Source organism: Bos mutus, chromosome 27, assembly GCF_027580195.1.
Source record: "Bos mutus isolate GX-2022 chromosome 27, NWIPB_WYAK_1.1, whole genome shotgun sequence".
Lineage (NCBI taxonomy): Eukaryota > Metazoa > Chordata > Mammalia > Artiodactyla > Bovidae > Bos > Bos mutus.
Window position 1 is genome coordinate 31,092,943 of NC_091643.1, and position 16,895 is coordinate 31,109,837.

Genomic DNA, 16,895 nt, shown 5'->3' on the forward strand with positions numbered 1-16,895 from the left:
GGGAAAGTTTCTCACCAATTTGACCTTGGAAGAGAACTTGAACATACTTAAGCCAAGAATTTCTTTTCTCGTGCGTGAAAACACGGGGCTTTACACTCGTTTGGCGAATTGTATGCAGCCCTTCAGTAGCTGTCTGAGAATGGCATCGTTGACTTAAGTACAAAGACGATGGTGGCGACGGGGCTCACTCATCAAAGGATGGCTTGAGTATCCCTTGTTGGAAATGTTTCAGAACACAAATGCACAGCAAGAGCAAGTCACATTTCTGTTTGCTATCACATACTCATTCAACAATCTCTAATCACCAATGTCGCTTCCTGAAAATTACAGTCGTTACCATCTATTCTCTCAACCGGTAAATAACACAATCCATCTTAAGCATTTTTTTTCTTACCTAGTGTAAAAAGTACAAGGAGTTGGGACACTTTTGGTGCCTTTTCTGGGGTTTTAGGTCAAGAGAGGAAGCTTCAGAAAGGTACATGTGGAGACCACATCGGCGCTCCTCATTGAAAGAGTGAGTTTAGCTTTCCCACTTGTTTCTTCCTTGAAAGCACCCCCTCTTTCTTTGCAATGCCAATGTGGAAATTACAGCTCAGAATTCTTCAGAGCTATTGTTAGGGACAGCATCAAGAAGAGAGGCTTTTCATATTCTGGGTGGAGTTATGAATGGGCCATGAAAGAAATGACTGAATGAGAACAAAAGAATCTTTTTTTCAAGTAAGCTGAAGACATTAAAAAAAAAAAAAAATCCATCTAAGAGCCATGATCCCATGATCCCATACAGTCCCTTAAAAAGAAGAATTCAAAGATAAGGAACCTAACACTTCATGAGGAAAACTGAGTTGAAGTTGTAATTTTAGGATCATAAAAATATAAAATGAAGCAAACTGGAAATTTTTTTTATTCCAAAGACATTACCGTCCCCATCCTCTTGGTAACACTCCACACTGATTAAAAACCAGTGCTTACTTTCAAGAATCAAAAAGCAAACTTTAGTCACTCCCCCAAAGGCCAAGTTTTAAATGCTTTATTTAAAAATGTGTCCCCCTGAGTGGTGCATAGTACTGGTAAGGAGTAGTAGTGAGACCCAAATGGTGACACAGGACTCAGAGAGGAGACAGGAGCCTCTCAGGAGGGACACAGGGGCTGTGGCTGAAGCAGAGGCTCCAAGGGAAAGGCTCCGCGGTCCTTCTGGACACTTGTAACCTCAGTGAGTCAACGGCTCCTGCAATGCTGTGATATCTCTGTCTGGGGAACCCAGGCAAGATCACTATTTCATGTATTTCTGAATTAAAATTTGCTATAATTTAAAATAAGTAAATGGAATACATTTGCAGTAAAATGAACGACATGGAGGATTCCTGGTTGAGAAAGGATTATGCTACTGAGGGAAAGCGCAGGCCAATTTATGTGGTGTATTTGCACTCACAGAGATCACACTGACATCAAGGCTAGTGATGCTAAAGTGAATGCCAGAGATCCATGTGTCCTAACATGCCCTGGGTACTTCGTGTCTGACAATGGCAGTGTACACACAGGAGACGTTTATTATGTGAGTACGGCATCAGATGCACCTTTGAATTTTTCAAACTGCAGGTTACATCCTGTTAGTGAGTCATGAAATCAATTCGTTACACCAGGAACATCTTTTAACAGAACAGAGTAGGATATAAAATAAAAGAGCACAGAGAAGACATTACTTCATGGCATTTTTGTTTACAGTCCCTCTTGTGTTTTTAATTTTTATTATCCTCATATCATCCATGTCTTCCAGGTAAGAAGCTGAGACACACAAAGGGCAATGTGAACAAAGTCACCAGAGCTGGGACTTGGCCCTGGGACGATCCGACAAGCTCCTGTGGTCTCCACCTGAGCGGCAGGGACAACAGGGAGCTCAGATCCCCCCAGCGCATCACAGCCCCTGGCTCCGGAACACCCCCCCCACCACACACACTTCTGCAATGGTGTTTCCCAGCAAAAGCCGCTCCACAGAGAAGCTATCCAACAAGCTCAAAATAAATAAAAGGTACACACAAGCATGTCTGAAAGAGAAAATTATTTATTTACATCATTCTTTTCCTTTTTACAACTCCTATACTTTTAAATAATAAAAATTTCTGGACAACAGGGGAGTTTTAAATTAAGATATTTTAACAGAGGATTTTCACAATATGTTTTTTTATGTACATGAATTTTCAAAAGTTTTAAACAGTTCTTTTCAACCTACACAACATAACTAAAAGCTCTAGAACTTTAGATTTAGACCTTGCATCTTTCTCTAAAACTTTCAGTTTAGGAGATTATGCTTAGCATCTTGCAGTTCAGATCCTGACAGGTGAGGATCTGGTTTATGAACCTGCTTCATAAATGAACCAAGCAAGCTGAACCTATCTGAAATGTTTTGGTGGTAAGCAAAGGTTATTTTTTTTTTAGACATCTTAAACTGCTTTCATTAAAACTTTTTGGAAGTTGTCTCTGTCAGTCCCGTGACTGCTTTCTGGTTCCTGTGTATGGACTCTGAACATACGTTAGATGCATGAGAACAGATTTATTCTATCTCTGGTTTAGCCAACTCTCAAAGACACCCACGGGGGTTCCCAGCTTTCCGGGGCAGACACTGGTGCACGGCTCCCCTTGTCCAGGAGTATTTCAGAGACTTAACTTTCCTCAGCTACTGCACATACAAAACCCCATTACTGTGAAGATGCCCGTGTCCACAAAATGACTTTCAACAAAAACAAAGGGTTAACACCCTTTCACGTCACGCTGACAGATTTCAAATATTTATTAGTCAAACTAGAAGATTTTCCTAATATTTTAGCATGACTTCCTCTGAAGACTTGGTGTAACATCCGTTAAAAAATAGAGAAGATTAACCTGTACCATGATCAAGTACAGCTCACCAGGAAACAATCACACAGTTCTGCCCAGTTTCTCCCTGAGAATGGCTGAGGCCCGTCCTGAATCTCACGCAGCCGCGATGGAGGCGTCATCCATGAGCCGGCCCTGTGGCTTCGGAGGGGAAAACAAGGAGGGTTTGCAAGGTAAGAATGACCACAGAAGCGCTGTTAACTGGAGAGGGTCTGCAAGTACTTGGAACTGTTTCACGGACACAGAATAAACGTGTGCAAGTTTCCAAACAAGATTATGTTCATCTGTCTCCTTTCCCCCACCTTCTCTCGCCAGGTGAGCCTGGGGACGGTAACCTCGCAGCCTCCGTGCGGCCCGCTCCCTCTGTTCCTAGTGGCAAGCTCACCAGCGCAGCACATCCTCTGCCCGTGGAGCCCCTCGCCCCCTAGCCTGCAGCCGCCACCCACCCGTCAGTGCACCGTGTGTGACAGGGCGCCTGGCCACCACTCCTGCTAGAGAGGGAAAGCTTTACCCTCCCTCTCGTGCTCAGCCTGTGTCCCGAGCTTTAAGCAGGCCACAAACCTGCGCTGCCAGCAAGCTCCTTGGGCCTCAAGGGCTCCCCTTCTCCTGTTTGGGAAAGAGTGATGCATCGTGAACTCTACGGTGCATAACTACAAATACTGCGAGGACTGAAGTGGCGGGTAAACGCAGAATGCCCTTTTCTCGAAGTTCACTGACTGAAAAAATTTAAAATGTGACATCAGAAGAGGAAAAGCTGAGTCAATAAAAGATATCGTGACTGCTTTTAGGCGTAAAATTTCTGACAAGTCAGAAAGTCTGACAACACCCCAGAGAGTCATCAAGTAGTTAAAAGAATAAGATTCCTGCAAATGACTTTACTGCGCTGACGGACTTTAAAAGCGGACCTTTGTGGGGAGAGCAGGAGAGGCGACTGACCAGCGTTAGAACCGCAGCACCACAGGCCGATGGCTGTGATTTAAGCCGACGGTTCTGGGGGTTCCCTGAGGCTGGGAAGGGGGTCTCCTGCTCTGTTCTGTGGCTGGGAGGTTTCATACATGTAGGTACACACGCATGCATGTGTGAGGAAGGCAACTGAAGCTCAGTGCAGGAATGGAATGAACGGAAGACTAGGTCAGTCAAAGAACAGGAACCTGGAAATCATATCACTGTTTAAAACAATCAAAACGTTAAACCCGAGTATAGTTTCTGACGGGTGATCATTTTTAGAAAAGATCCAAATCCAGTAGCACTACATAGTTATTAGAATCAGAAAAGTTCAGGGATTGTATTCAGAAAATTAATCCATTTTGATTAAAAACTAGTTACAAATTAACTAAAACTTTAAAATACATTTCTAAAAAATAAATTATAAAGTAAAATAAAAATTTTTAAAAAGAAAAAAAAAAAGAAATATATTTTACTAAGCCAAAGGAAACACATGTTTAAGGATGCCATCAAGATAAATCTTCATTTGCCCAAAGGAATAAAAACCTTTAAAATTAGATCTAAGAAAAAAATCTATAAAATAGAAAATAAAAAATTGATAATAACTTAATAAGAAACAAATAGCAATATTGCCAAATTTATAGTAACAGTCAAGATACTAAAATTGCTAGTCTCAAAATACTATTTAGTGACATTTACGTGAAAAAACTGTGGTGTTGGAGAAGACTCTTTAAAGTCCCTTGGGCTGAAAGGAGATCCAACCAGTCCATCCTAAAGGAAATCAGTTCTGAATATTCATTGGAAGGACAGATGCTGAAGCTGAAACTCCAATACTCTGGCCACCTGATGAGAAGAACTGACTCATTTGAAAAGACCCCGATGCTCGGAAAGATTTAAGGTGGGAGAAGAAGGGGACGACAGAGGATGGGATGGTTGGATGGCATCACCGAATGGATGGACATGAGTTTGAGCAAGCTCCAGGAGTTGGTGAAGGACAGCGAAGCCTGGAGTGCTGCAGTCCATGGGGTCACAAAGAATCAGACACAACTGAGCAACTGAACTGACCAACTGATGTGAAAAAACATCTACTTGCATTTGTTTCCAAGACAATAAAAAACAGAAAATGTCTAAACCTTACCTTTACAAAAATACTGGTTGGTATGAAGCGCCTGAGCAGTTGATTCGTGAAGTTGGGAAACCTGAGCAAGTTGATGTTGAGAGACGGCAGCTGCTGGTACCCAGCCATCAGAGGGTAGAAGTTATATAACATCTCCTGTTCCGTGCCGGGGAGGATACGTAATCGAATCTAAATCACAAAGTGACAGAAAAAGATAAACAAATCCATGTATCAAATAAACTCGTAACAGCTACATGTTGTTACCTGTCAAGTTCTGGCAAATGATCAGACACTTAAATCCTTCTGGAGAAATATTTGCACCCTCTCCTATTCCATCTTCTAGACAGACACCAAAATGTAGGGCTGAATTAATGAGGCCAGAACCACACAGGTAACAAATGTAATACAAACACGTGCATGGTTTCTCAGTTTCTACCAACACGCAAAAGGCAACCTGTTCTTGCTTAACAATGCAAACACTAGGCAGCTCAGCACTTCCCGTGTCTCAGACCAGGCAGGCTTTACAGCCACAGTGCGCTACAGGATAACGTGCAGAAGAGCATCTCTGCAAACATTACATCAACGTGAGAGGAGCTGGTTGTTTCCTGTGTTTTGTCTTAGGGATTTTACCTTTGTGGTAAGGTAAGTACCTTCAGGGCAAAAGGAAAGAGCACTATCTAGTAAGATTTTCGGTACTTTAATTATTTTCAAGTCAATACGTGAAACAGATCAGGACAATCAAGAAAAGCCTACTCATTTGCAAATGATACATAAAGGTATGTGATGCATCAGAGATAATATATGTGTTTGTGAATCAACATATTCAGCCAACGTTATACTTGGTGTATATTAATATTATACATTTATATCAGTGTACAGACCTATAGTACACTTCACGTGTAATTCTACTTTCATTTAACAGCAAACAGCACTCAGGACATGCCAGCCAGATGGTTGACTCAGGGTGAATACTACTTGGTGTTATTACAAGTTTGTGCTCTAATTGCACCCTTATTATTAATAATAAAAAGCATGTGCTGACCACTGTGGTGTGTCTCTGTTGCCACTCTGACAGAGAGGGACAGTATTCTTACTGAAAATATGGTTTTGCCTGAGAGCATGTTCCACCCAAAAATCTGATGAACTTTTCCACCTCTGATATGAACAGATGAAGAAAAACATCTGAATCACATATTTTTCTATGTAGATACAAAATTGTGCCTACACGTAACACAGATAACTCTATGCAGGATCAAAATCTCTAAAAAATTATACTGATAGTTCAGAAGCAAATTAGGCTTTTAATCTGTGCAGTTATGCTTCAAAAGGTCTCAAATTAAAAGACACACACACACAAACTCGTTAGCAATAAAAAATTTCCAGGAATTCTATCAGTCCAAGGGATTTGTGAACTCTTGTTTTACATAGAGAAAGAACCTCTATGTGTGATCTCAACATGGAAAGAGTGGCCCATTTAACCCACTTCTACAGCAAGTTGTAATTAAATCTTCAAAAGTGACTTAAGATTCACCACTACCAAAACAAGAGCCATTTCTGACAGCTCTCCACTTTCTGGCCACACTCCTCCGTCTTCACAAGCAACCCCGTGAGATACAACCTGTACCTGTTTAAGCCCTGAGAACATGAAGGCATCGCTGGGCTCCACAGAAATCTCCACATCTTGAACTAAGTCAGTCTTATTCTGCAGGTGATACCTGACAGGTAGCGACTCTCTGACACGCCCGAATGACGGCAGATCTGCAAAGGTGACATTTCTCTTGGTTAAAAAAAACAACAAAGCTCACCATTCATGGGTTCCTTTTGTAAATAAATTTCATTGCATAGACATGGAGTTATTTAAATTAATGAGAGCACTGCACTGTTGTTAAATAAGAAAATTCTCTGATTGTAAAATAGCCACAGGGCTATGATAAAGCAGGCTAAGAAGAATCAATGTCTCCTTCTAAACTGATTTGGCTCAGAAAGGGTCTTGGCTACCAAGAGCTGAATTACCTTTTAGGATTAATTTCTTAAACCTACAAAAAATTTCCCTAAATATCAATAATGGCTCGAGATGGGATGACAGACATTATGGGCCCCTTGGTGGAAACTATGATGTATTTTTGTCAAAATCTTTAACCTGAATTTGATCAATACTATAGATCTAACTGGGCTTCCCAGGTGGCACAGTGGTAAAGAATCTGCCTGCAATGCAGGAGACACAGGGTCAGGAAGATCCCCTGGAGGAGGAAATGGCAACGTGCTCCAGTATTCTTGCCTGGGAAATGCCATAGACAGAGGAGGTTGGCAGGGAGTCACCCTGGCGGGGAGCACTACAGGGAGTCACGAAGACATGACTGAGTGACTGAATGCACACACACGCACAGTTACCAATTTATAGGGGCAGAGAAATACTTAAAAATGATGCAGTGCAAGTCAGCAAATTCAGACTATAGGTAGCTTTACACGAGGACAGTTTCTTCAACAAATGAACATCAAGGAAGCGAGGGGGGAGATGAAGGGGGTAGAGGAGGTGATGTGGGGTAGAGGCAGCGCAGTGGGGGAGAGGCTATCTGCCTGCCTAGGGATTTTAAGAGTCTAGACACCAACACCAATCAACAGCAATGCAGAGGCCTTATAACAAACTATGAAGAACATTCAGAGTCAGCTAGGGAAATTTCAACACAGGAATTTGATCATATTGCAAAATTATTGCTAATTTTTAGTTATCATAATGACTCTGTGATTATGTTTAGAAAAACAGCCAGTGATGTTAAAGATGCATACTGAAATCTCTATAGATGAAATAACATTCTGGCATTTGCTTCAAAATGCTGAGGGCAGGAGGGTCGTGTAGAGGTATAGATAAACAAGACTGGTCACAATCTACTTTTTGTAAATGGTGGGCATTTCTCTTAATGGGGAAAGTTAGAAAAAAAATCTTAGCAGCTAAAATAAATATTCTTTTTGGATTCCGCAGATCAAATAAAAGGTGAGTGGAGGCACCTGCGTTCACGTGGAGAGGGATGTTTTCCACGATCACGTGGGGCAGGGTGATGACGGTGCTGATGATGGGGACGCCGTCCGTGGCTGAAGTCCTAGGCAGAAGAGAGGCCCCTTAGGTCCACGTTTCATGTGAGGAGTAAATACATCAAAACCAGGGAACGTGGGTATTCACCAACCCACTGCAAAGCAAATACAAATGACCCCTTTTCTAAAGGTTTAATGGAAGGAGTTTTGTGAAGTAGGAGCTTTTCCAATCCCATTTTTGAGAACTTTCAATGAAAGAGCGTTACAACTCAAGGCTGCTGTTTGGTCTCAGTGATGAAGTCAGGACTTGTGTCAGAACATAAGTCAACTGTACCACAAAGCACACCATCTAACCCAGCGTTTTGGTAGCAAAATGTCCTCTATCGGTAGCAGAGGTGTTTACATTACGACCCAATGTCTCCCCACACTGAGGACCGTGCCCAGAGGAGCCCAGGCCACTGGACACGCGCTGCTGTAATGGCACCGTGGGTGTGCAGGAGAAACTGCAGATCTAAAAATATGTCACTATCAGCAGACACAGTGGCATTCAGGCATTACTCAGATAAAGTGAGTAACGTTATGAAGCGGTCAGATACTTTCCCTGTAGGACAGTCAGGGTGGGAACCACAGGGGCGGCTGCCAACTATCTGACAACCTGTGGGAAGAGCCTGTATGCAGAGGTGGAACAGGTGACACTGCTTCAAAAGGGCAAAGCGTTACTGAGCAAGCGCCACGGGCAAAACAGCCAACCCTCCCTTTTAAGAAGTACATGTCTTTACAGTATTACGGTAACACGACAGAGTAAACGAAGCAGTGCCTTCAGAACAGTTTTTTAACTCCTACAAATGTGAACTGAGCTGAACATCAACGTGGTAAACTCAGCGGTGTGGAAAAAAGACAAGGTATTTTTTTAAGAAAATTATTTTTTACTTTTAATAATTAGTTTTAAGATTTATAAAATAATTAAGCCACACAAGAAAATAACCCATGCAATGCCATGTATCCACCTCCTAGTCTAAGAGAACATAACAACAGAGCTGAAGCTTCTCCTGGACCCATTGCTGCTTGGAACCCCCTACCCTCCGCTCCAAAAGTAACTACTAGCTTGAATTTGGCATCTATCATTCCTGTTTCTTTATGCTTTTCAAAATTATACATAAAGCCTAGGAAGCATATGTTTTACATGTTTTCTAGTTCTGCACAATTTGTTCATATCCTGAACATCTGCAGTTGCTTTGTTTCATTTAACATTAACAGGCTGTTAGCTATAGCTCTCGGAGAAGGCGATGGCACCCCACTCCAGTACTCTTGCCTAGAAAATCCCATGGATGGAGGAGCCTGGAAGGCTGCAGTCCATGGGGTTGTGAAGAGTCGGACACAACTGAGTGACTTCACTTTCACTTTTCACTTTCATGCACTGGAGAAGGAAATGGCAACCCACTCCAGTGTTCTTGCCTGGAGAATCCCAGGGACGGGGGAGCCTGGTGGGCTGCCGTCTATGGGGTCGCACAGAGTCAGACACGACTGAAGCGACTTAGCAGCAGCAGCAGCAGCTATAGCTCTGGTTCCTTCATTTTCACTGATATATAATATTCCACTGTACAACTGTGCCACATTTACCTAATTTCCTGTTGGTGGACATCTAGGTTGCTTCTAATTTTTTATTATAAACAGTGCTACTATGAACACTCCCAACCACGTCCCCTTCCTGTATGTTTGAATCTTTTCTAGGACTGCACGCTATAGCCATCAGCTTACCAGGTATTGCCAAACAGATTTCCAGAGCAGCATTCTAATTATACTTCCCCTCGTGACAAACTCTGCATTGTTAAGCCTCTCTATTTTTTCCAAGTAGTGGGAGTACACAAATCTCAGATTACTTGTAAGGCTGACCTTCTTTCCCCTGTGTTTACTGACCATTCAGCTTCTCCTGATCACTATGCCTACTCAAGTATTTTTCTCAACTTTCAGCTTAGAGGTTTCTTTTTAATGATCTGAAAAAGTTCTTGATCTGAATTCGAATCCTCTGTTCATTTCAGATGCTGGGAAGTAGCCTTCCCCACTTTGTACTGTCTTTTCACATTCTTCATGGCATTTTCTAATGAACTGAAAAACTTAATTTTAAGAAATCAAATTCATCAATTTTAGAGGCTCATACTTCTAGTGTCCTATTTAAAGAAATTCTTCCCTACACTGAAGTCATAAAATGATTCTCTTATTTTTCTCCTAAAAGTAGTAAAGTTTTGCTTTTTACAATTAGAATTTCAATAAATCTGAAATTAATTTTTATATACAATGCCCAACAGATATCCCATTTTCTCCCCAAGTCAATACTCAGTTGTTTACCACCAATTATAAAACAGTTCATCCTTCCCCTAGTGGTAACAATGCTACCTCTATGAAACGTAATTTCCATATGTGCATCTGTGGAACAATTCCTAGACTCGCTCTTCTGTCCCACTGGTTTATCTACCTCTCCCTGAGCCCACACCATAGTGATGTCCACTGTAGCTTTACAATAAGTCTTAGAATTTGAATGGCCAAGTACCCTTGCCTAGCTGTACCTCTTCTGAGAATTCTGACGATTACTGACATTTGGCCTTTCTATACAAATTTTAGATCCAAGAGTGTCAAGTTCCACAGAAACAAAATAAGCTGCTGAGATCTTGAAGGAAATTGCACTGAATCTACAGACAATTTATAATATTAAATCTTAACCAAGTCCTACTGAGCGACTGATCTGATCTGATCTGATCTGATCAGGGACTACTTTGTACCTCTCCCGTTTGTTTAGGTCTTCCTTTAATGTCTTAAATTTTTGTAATTTTTTCCATACAGGTAATACATATCTTCTACTAGATACGTTTCTCATCATTTTGCTGTTACATAAATGATACCTGTTTTAAAAGTACTTTGCCTTGAGGTTTATTATTGATATATAGAAATCCAACTGATTTTTGTATACTGATGCTATATCCACAGCAGTCTTGCTGAAACTCTTTATAATTCTAATAACGTATTGATCCCCTTGGGTTTTCTGTGCAAACAGTCCTACTGACTGCAAATGAGGGCAGTTTCTCCTAATGCTTTTACTGGTCCTGTCATCAGAATTTGGCTAAAATCTTGTCAGTATATAGATCACAAGCTGTAACAAACATGAACGAAAGTTATCCTTTTCCATCTGCGTGTTTTTGACAAATGGTCAGTGGCAGCATGTAGCTTCTCGTCCGTTCTACAGGCTGGCAGAAGCTCTCACCTGCTAACTGAGAGGGACACACAATAAAGGCATGAGGATGACACGGATAATGGAGAAAAGGCAGGGGGGACACAGTCTCACCTCTTCCAGGAGATAACATAATGCCCGGTTGCTACTCCGCCTTCAACATTTCCAACCGATGGGCATCGGAGACAGAAGCACTCACTGGCACTCTCTCCAGTCTGCAAGACGACTGCAAGACAGAGACTTTATAATCCTCCAGTCATTTCATCTATAAACAGAGGGCTTTACATCCAAGTAATGTAACAAAAAAAGGATACCTTATCAATTTTTTGTATATTATCTATAGAGACTTGGAGATGTTAAATGATTTTTTCAAGGAAGACAGATAGACAGAGCAACTAAAATAACCTGCTTATATTTGGTCTCGGGCTTCCCTGGAGGTTCAGATGGTCAAGAATCTGCCTGAAATGCAGGAGACCCAGGTTCTATCCCTGGGTCGGGAAGATCCCATGGAGAAGGGCATGGCTACCCACTCCAGTATTCTTGCTTGCAGAGTTCCATGGACAGAGGAGCCTGGCAGACTACAGTCCAAGGGTCACAAAAAGTCTGACATGACTGAGTGACCCACACACATATTTGGTCTTAAGACTACATCGTGATTTTTTTAAACCCTCACAATATTTGTCCTTATATCCAGTTGACCAGAATACACAGAAGAACTGTACAAAAAAGATCTTCACGGCCCAGATAATTACGATGGTGTGATCACTGACCTAGAGCCAGACATCCTGGAATGTGAAGTCAAGTTGGCCTTAGAAAGCGTCACTACAAACAAAGCTAGTGGAGGTGATGGAATTCCAGTTGAGCTGTTTCAAATCCTGAAAGATGATGCTGTGAAAGTGCTGCACTCAATATGCCATCAAATCTGGAAAACTCAGCAGTGGCCACAGGACTGGAAAAGGTCAGTTTTCATTCCAATCGCAAAGAAAGGCAATGCCAAAGAATGCTCAAACTACTGCACAATTGTACTCATCTCACATGCTAGTAAAGTAATGCTCAAAATTCTCCAAGCCAGGCTTCAGCAATACGTGAACCGTGAACTTCCAGATGTTCAAGCTGGTTTTAGAAAAGGCAGAGGAATCAGAGATCAAATTGCCAACATCTGCTGGATCATGGAAAAAGCAAGACAGTTCCAGAAAAACATCTATTTCTGCTTTATTGACTATGCCAAAGCCTTTGACTGTGTGGATCACAATAAACTGTGGAAAATTCTGCAAGAGATGGGAATACCAGACCACCTGACCTGCCTCTTGAGAAATTTGTATGCAGGTCAGGAAGCAACAGTTAGAACTGGACATGAAACAACAGACTAGTTCCAAATAGGAAAAGAAGTACGTCAAGGCTGTATATTGTCACCCTGCTTATTTAACTTCTATGCAGAGTACATCATGAGAAACGCTGGGCTGGAAGAAACCACAAGCTGGAATCAAGATTGCCGGGAGAAATATCAATAACCTCAGATATGCAGATGACACCACCCTTATGGCAGAAAGTGAACAGGAACTCAAAAGCCTCTTGATGAAAGTGACAGACAAGAGTGAAAAAGTTGGCTTAAAACACTCAGAAAACGATGATCATGGCATCTGATCCCATCACTTCATGGGAAATAGATGGGAAAGCAGTGGAAACAGTGTCAGACTTTATTTTTTTGGGCTCCAAAACCACTGCAGATGGTGATTGCAGCCATGAAATAAAAAGACGCCTACTCCTTGGAAGAAAAGTTATGACCAACCTAGATAGCATATTGAAAAGCAGAGACATTACTTTGCCAACAAAGGTCCGTCTAGTCAAAGCTATGGTTTTTCCAGTGGTCATGTATGGATGTGAGAGTTGGACTGTGAAGAAAGCTGAGCACCGAAGAATTGATGCTTTTGAACTGTGGTGTTGGAGAAGACTCTTGACAGTCCCCTGGACTGCAAGGAGATCCAACCAGTCCATTCTGAAGGAGATCAACCCTGGGATTTCTTTGGAAGGAATGATGCTATAGCTGAAACTCCAGTACTTTGGCCACCTCATGTGAAGAGTTGACTCATTGGAAAAGACTCTGATGCTGGGAGGGATTGGGGGCAGGAGAAGGGGGCGACAGAGGATGAGATGGCTGGATGGCATCACTGACTCAATGGATGTGAGTCTGAGTGAACTCCGGGAGTTGGTGATGGGCAGGGAGGCCTGGCATGCTGCGATTCATGGGGTCGCAAAGAGTCGGACACGACTGAGCGACTGAACTGAACATTCAAACTAGTTTTTATTCCTTTTAAGAAATACAAGAAAGCCCAAAGTACCCTGAACCAGAAAGGTATTATCTGCTCTATAAACTGTTTTAGTTGGATGATTTAGAAAACTTGTCTACTTTTCTGTTTTCCAAAGTTTCTTTGATAAACACCTTTTCCCATTTCAAATTATAAACAGTAGTAAACATCAATTAAAAATTAATTGGAAAAAATCTATTAAAAATCCAAACAGGAAAAAATACTGTATTTTCAAGTACATTTCTTAGTCACTTTCTTAGAGTATCAAGAACCTGATCCTTTAAAACAAGGTCAACTGTAAACGATGCTAACTGTCCCCCACTGTCTTCTGCTAGTGAAGGGGGATGAGCCACATTCTCACCTCTGTCCACCTGGGACTCCAGCTGGTCCACGGGGGTCATGGAGGGAGCAAGCTGCAGCTCACTGGAGACGATGGTCAGGGCCCAGGGGGAGGCACTCAACAGGTCCGTCATGAGCAGGAAGGGGATGTCCGCATAAACCCTTTCCAAGTGCTCGAACTGTCGCAGATGGAGACAAAGGTCTGTCAGGAAGTACACTGACCCACTTCCTTTTTTCTGTTAATTTCTTTCAGCTAAGTGATTTCCAATGTGCTTCCCAGGACATACCTTTGTAGAAACAAATTTAACTGCAACGTCAAATGGAAAGACCGTTTCTATTGTTACAGTTTCATCCTGCAGGGAAACGGAAAGGGCACATCGATGGCTTTTCTCAGTCTTAACAAAAGAAGACTACAAAACACAAATCAATTACTGATCAATAAATAATCCCAACTTAAATATTACGAAACTAGGACCTTTCCCTTAGACAATATTTGTAAAAACCTATGTAGAGAGTCCAGGTTAGCATTTCTAACAAGGCACCTATGGTTGTGTAACAGCTCACCCTGCAGAGCGCTTTCTCATACATTATTTATGGCAGGATCCAGCAACAGTGGGCACAGCAGGCACCATCACCATTCCACAGAAGAGGAACCAAAAGTTAAAGACTTAGCAGTTGGCCTTAAACCATGACGCTAGTGGTCTGAAGCCTAGAATCTGGGTCTTCTTTTTAAGTCCCTTACTTCACCTTGGCTCAAGATGACTAGAATAAGGATAATGATAATAGCAATAATGTAATATGACATAGCATCACTGTGTGTGCTCAGTCCTGTCTGACTCTTTGCAACCCTGTGGACGGTAGCCCGCAGGCTTCTCTGTCCATGAGACTTTCCAGGCAAGAATACTGCAGTGGGTTGCCATTTCTTCCCCCAGGGGATCTTCCAGACCCAGGGATCTAATCTGGGTCTCCTGCACTGGCAGGCGGATTCTTTACCACTGAGCCACCTGGGAAGCCCCTTATAATCACTGTACACATACTGTAAAGCTCACAGTAACTCAAGAAACAGATGTCAGTACTACTGCTGCTTTAAGATGGGCGGTGCGGGGGGGCGGGTCACAAAGCTAGTAGGTAACAAAGGCAGAAGCTGAACGGAATCTGACCCTGGGGTCTGGACTCTTAACCCACCTGTTTCATCTTCTCTGCCAGGGTCTGTTCATAAAACAATGGGCTTTTATTTATCTTTGCTTCCCAGTGACTTTTAAAAGAGGCCACAGCCCAGACTCTCTGCAGTGACCAAACTACAAACCCCCAGATCTCTGGGTCTCCTCCTCTGTTGGGCTGGGAGGACACTATAATCACCTAGGCTGCTTATTTCACAGGTTAACTAAAATAACACAAAATAGGAAAACACTCTACATATGATATTTGTCAAAGTCGCCATGAAAAAAGTACCTTGTGACATTTGCAAACAGTTTCTTTTCCTTCAATCGCTGTATTGATCAGATAAGAAACATACACAAGAAACATTCTTGAGCCCACTGTTCCACAGCGAACGTATACCGCTTTTTCCAGCTGCAACAACATAAAAGTATTTTAATTTAATTAATACTACAGAGATTGCCTCCTGATATATATTCTAGGATAATGCTCCCACCTTCCAGAGTTTACTGGACTAACTGGGTAATCACCTGAACACTTTCTTACAGCTGTTCCTGCCATAGCCTAGGAATGGGGTCATTATCACACCATCTGTTTTTTCTATTATCATTCTCAACTTCTCATGAACTCTGTATTATGTGTTGGAAATAAAAATTGACTGAAAGGTTCTTTCAAGAAGTTGTAAAGTTTATGTTATTTAGTTATTTTATCAGGCAATGGATTTCCAATATCAGGATCATTTGTTATAAAACCCCTTGTATAAAAACTGTTGAAGATATTTTATACATTTAAATATGTGACACCACCCTTATGGCAGAAAGCGAAGAGGAACCAAAGAGCCTCTTGATGAAAGTGAAAGAGGAGAGTGAAAAAGCTGGCTTAAAACTCAACATCCAGAAAACTAAGATCATGGCATCCGGTCCCATCACTTCATGGCAAAAAAATGGGGAAACAGTGGAAACAGTGACAGACTTCATTTTTTGGGCTCCAAAATCACTGCAGATGGTGACTGCAGCCATGAAATTAAAAGATACTTGCTCCTTGGAAGACAAGCTACCAGCAACCTAGACAGCATATTAAAAAGCAGAGGCATTACTTCGCCAACAAAGGTCCATGTAGTCAAAGCTATGACTTTTCCAGTAGTCATGCACGGATGTGAGAGTTGGACTATAAAAAAAGCTGGGTGCTGAAGAACTGATGCTTTTGAACTATCGTGTTGGAGAAGACGCTTGAGAGTCTGTTGGACCGCATGGAGATCAAACCAGTCAATTCTAAAGGAATTCAGTCCCAAATATTCATCGGAAGGACTGATGCTGAAGCCGAAACTCCAATCCTTTGGCCACCTGATTGCGAAGAACTAACTCATTTGAAAAGACCCTGATTCTGGGAAAGATTGAAGGCAGGAGGAGAAGGGGATGACAGAGGATGAGATTGGATGGCATCACTGACTCAACGGACATGGGTTTGAGCAAGCTGCCGGAGCTGGTGATGGACAAAGAGGCCTGGAGTGCTGCACAGAGTCCATGGGGTCGTAAAGGGTTGGTCACGACCAAGCGACTGAACTGAACTGAAATATGTCTAATGTGTGCATAAAATGTGCGTAAGTTAAATGACTTGTTTAGTCTCGGGATGTGCTGTTAAAATGTGCCAAAGCTGTCTAAAACCCACTCCATATTTAACACTACAACCTAACCCATTTCCTCTGAGTCCCGGCTGGCCGAGTTCACCTGTTCCCCGGGCTGTAAGTCCCCGACGGGAATGTCAGTGAGCAGAGCCGGGTAAGACTCGTCACACAGTTCTGTCCCATGAAGAGTCACATGCGTTTTCTGAGTTAAATTGGCATCCTGTCCTGAAAGTACAAATGTTGACATTTTAAAAATACAGAAGATTCAAATGCTGTCCTGCG

General features: G+C 42.1%; 1 protein-coding gene across 3 annotated transcripts in view; it reads right to left on the minus strand.

Moving 5' to 3' along the window:
* Positions 1-2,041: 2,041 nt before the first annotated feature.
* The window catches only part of TRAPPC11 (trafficking protein particle complex subunit 11), a 39,043-nt gene continuing 24,189 nt past the window's right edge, over positions 2,042-16,895 (minus strand). For 2 of the 3 annotated variants that reach the window (XM_070364335.1, XM_070364336.1), the window contains exons 22-30: positions 16,717-16,838; positions 15,284-15,403; positions 14,119-14,184; positions 13,854-14,010; positions 11,301-11,412; positions 7,940-8,031; positions 6,558-6,691; positions 4,955-5,122; positions 2,042-3,012 (exon numbers count right to left, since the gene is read on the minus strand). In XM_070364335.1, the coding sequence (XP_070220436.1) occupies positions 2,968-3,012; positions 4,955-5,122; positions 6,558-6,691; positions 7,940-8,031; positions 11,301-11,412; positions 13,854-14,010; positions 14,119-14,184; positions 15,284-15,403; positions 16,717-16,838 (1,016 nt within the window). In that variant the 3' untranslated portion in view covers positions 2,042-2,967. Of the gene's footprint in view, positions 3,013-4,954; positions 5,123-6,557; positions 6,692-7,939; positions 8,032-8,063; positions 11,227-11,300; positions 11,413-13,853; positions 14,011-14,118; positions 14,185-15,283; positions 15,404-16,716; positions 16,839-16,895 lie in introns of those variants that run through there. The other variant, XM_070364337.1, reaches the window with a different exon arrangement.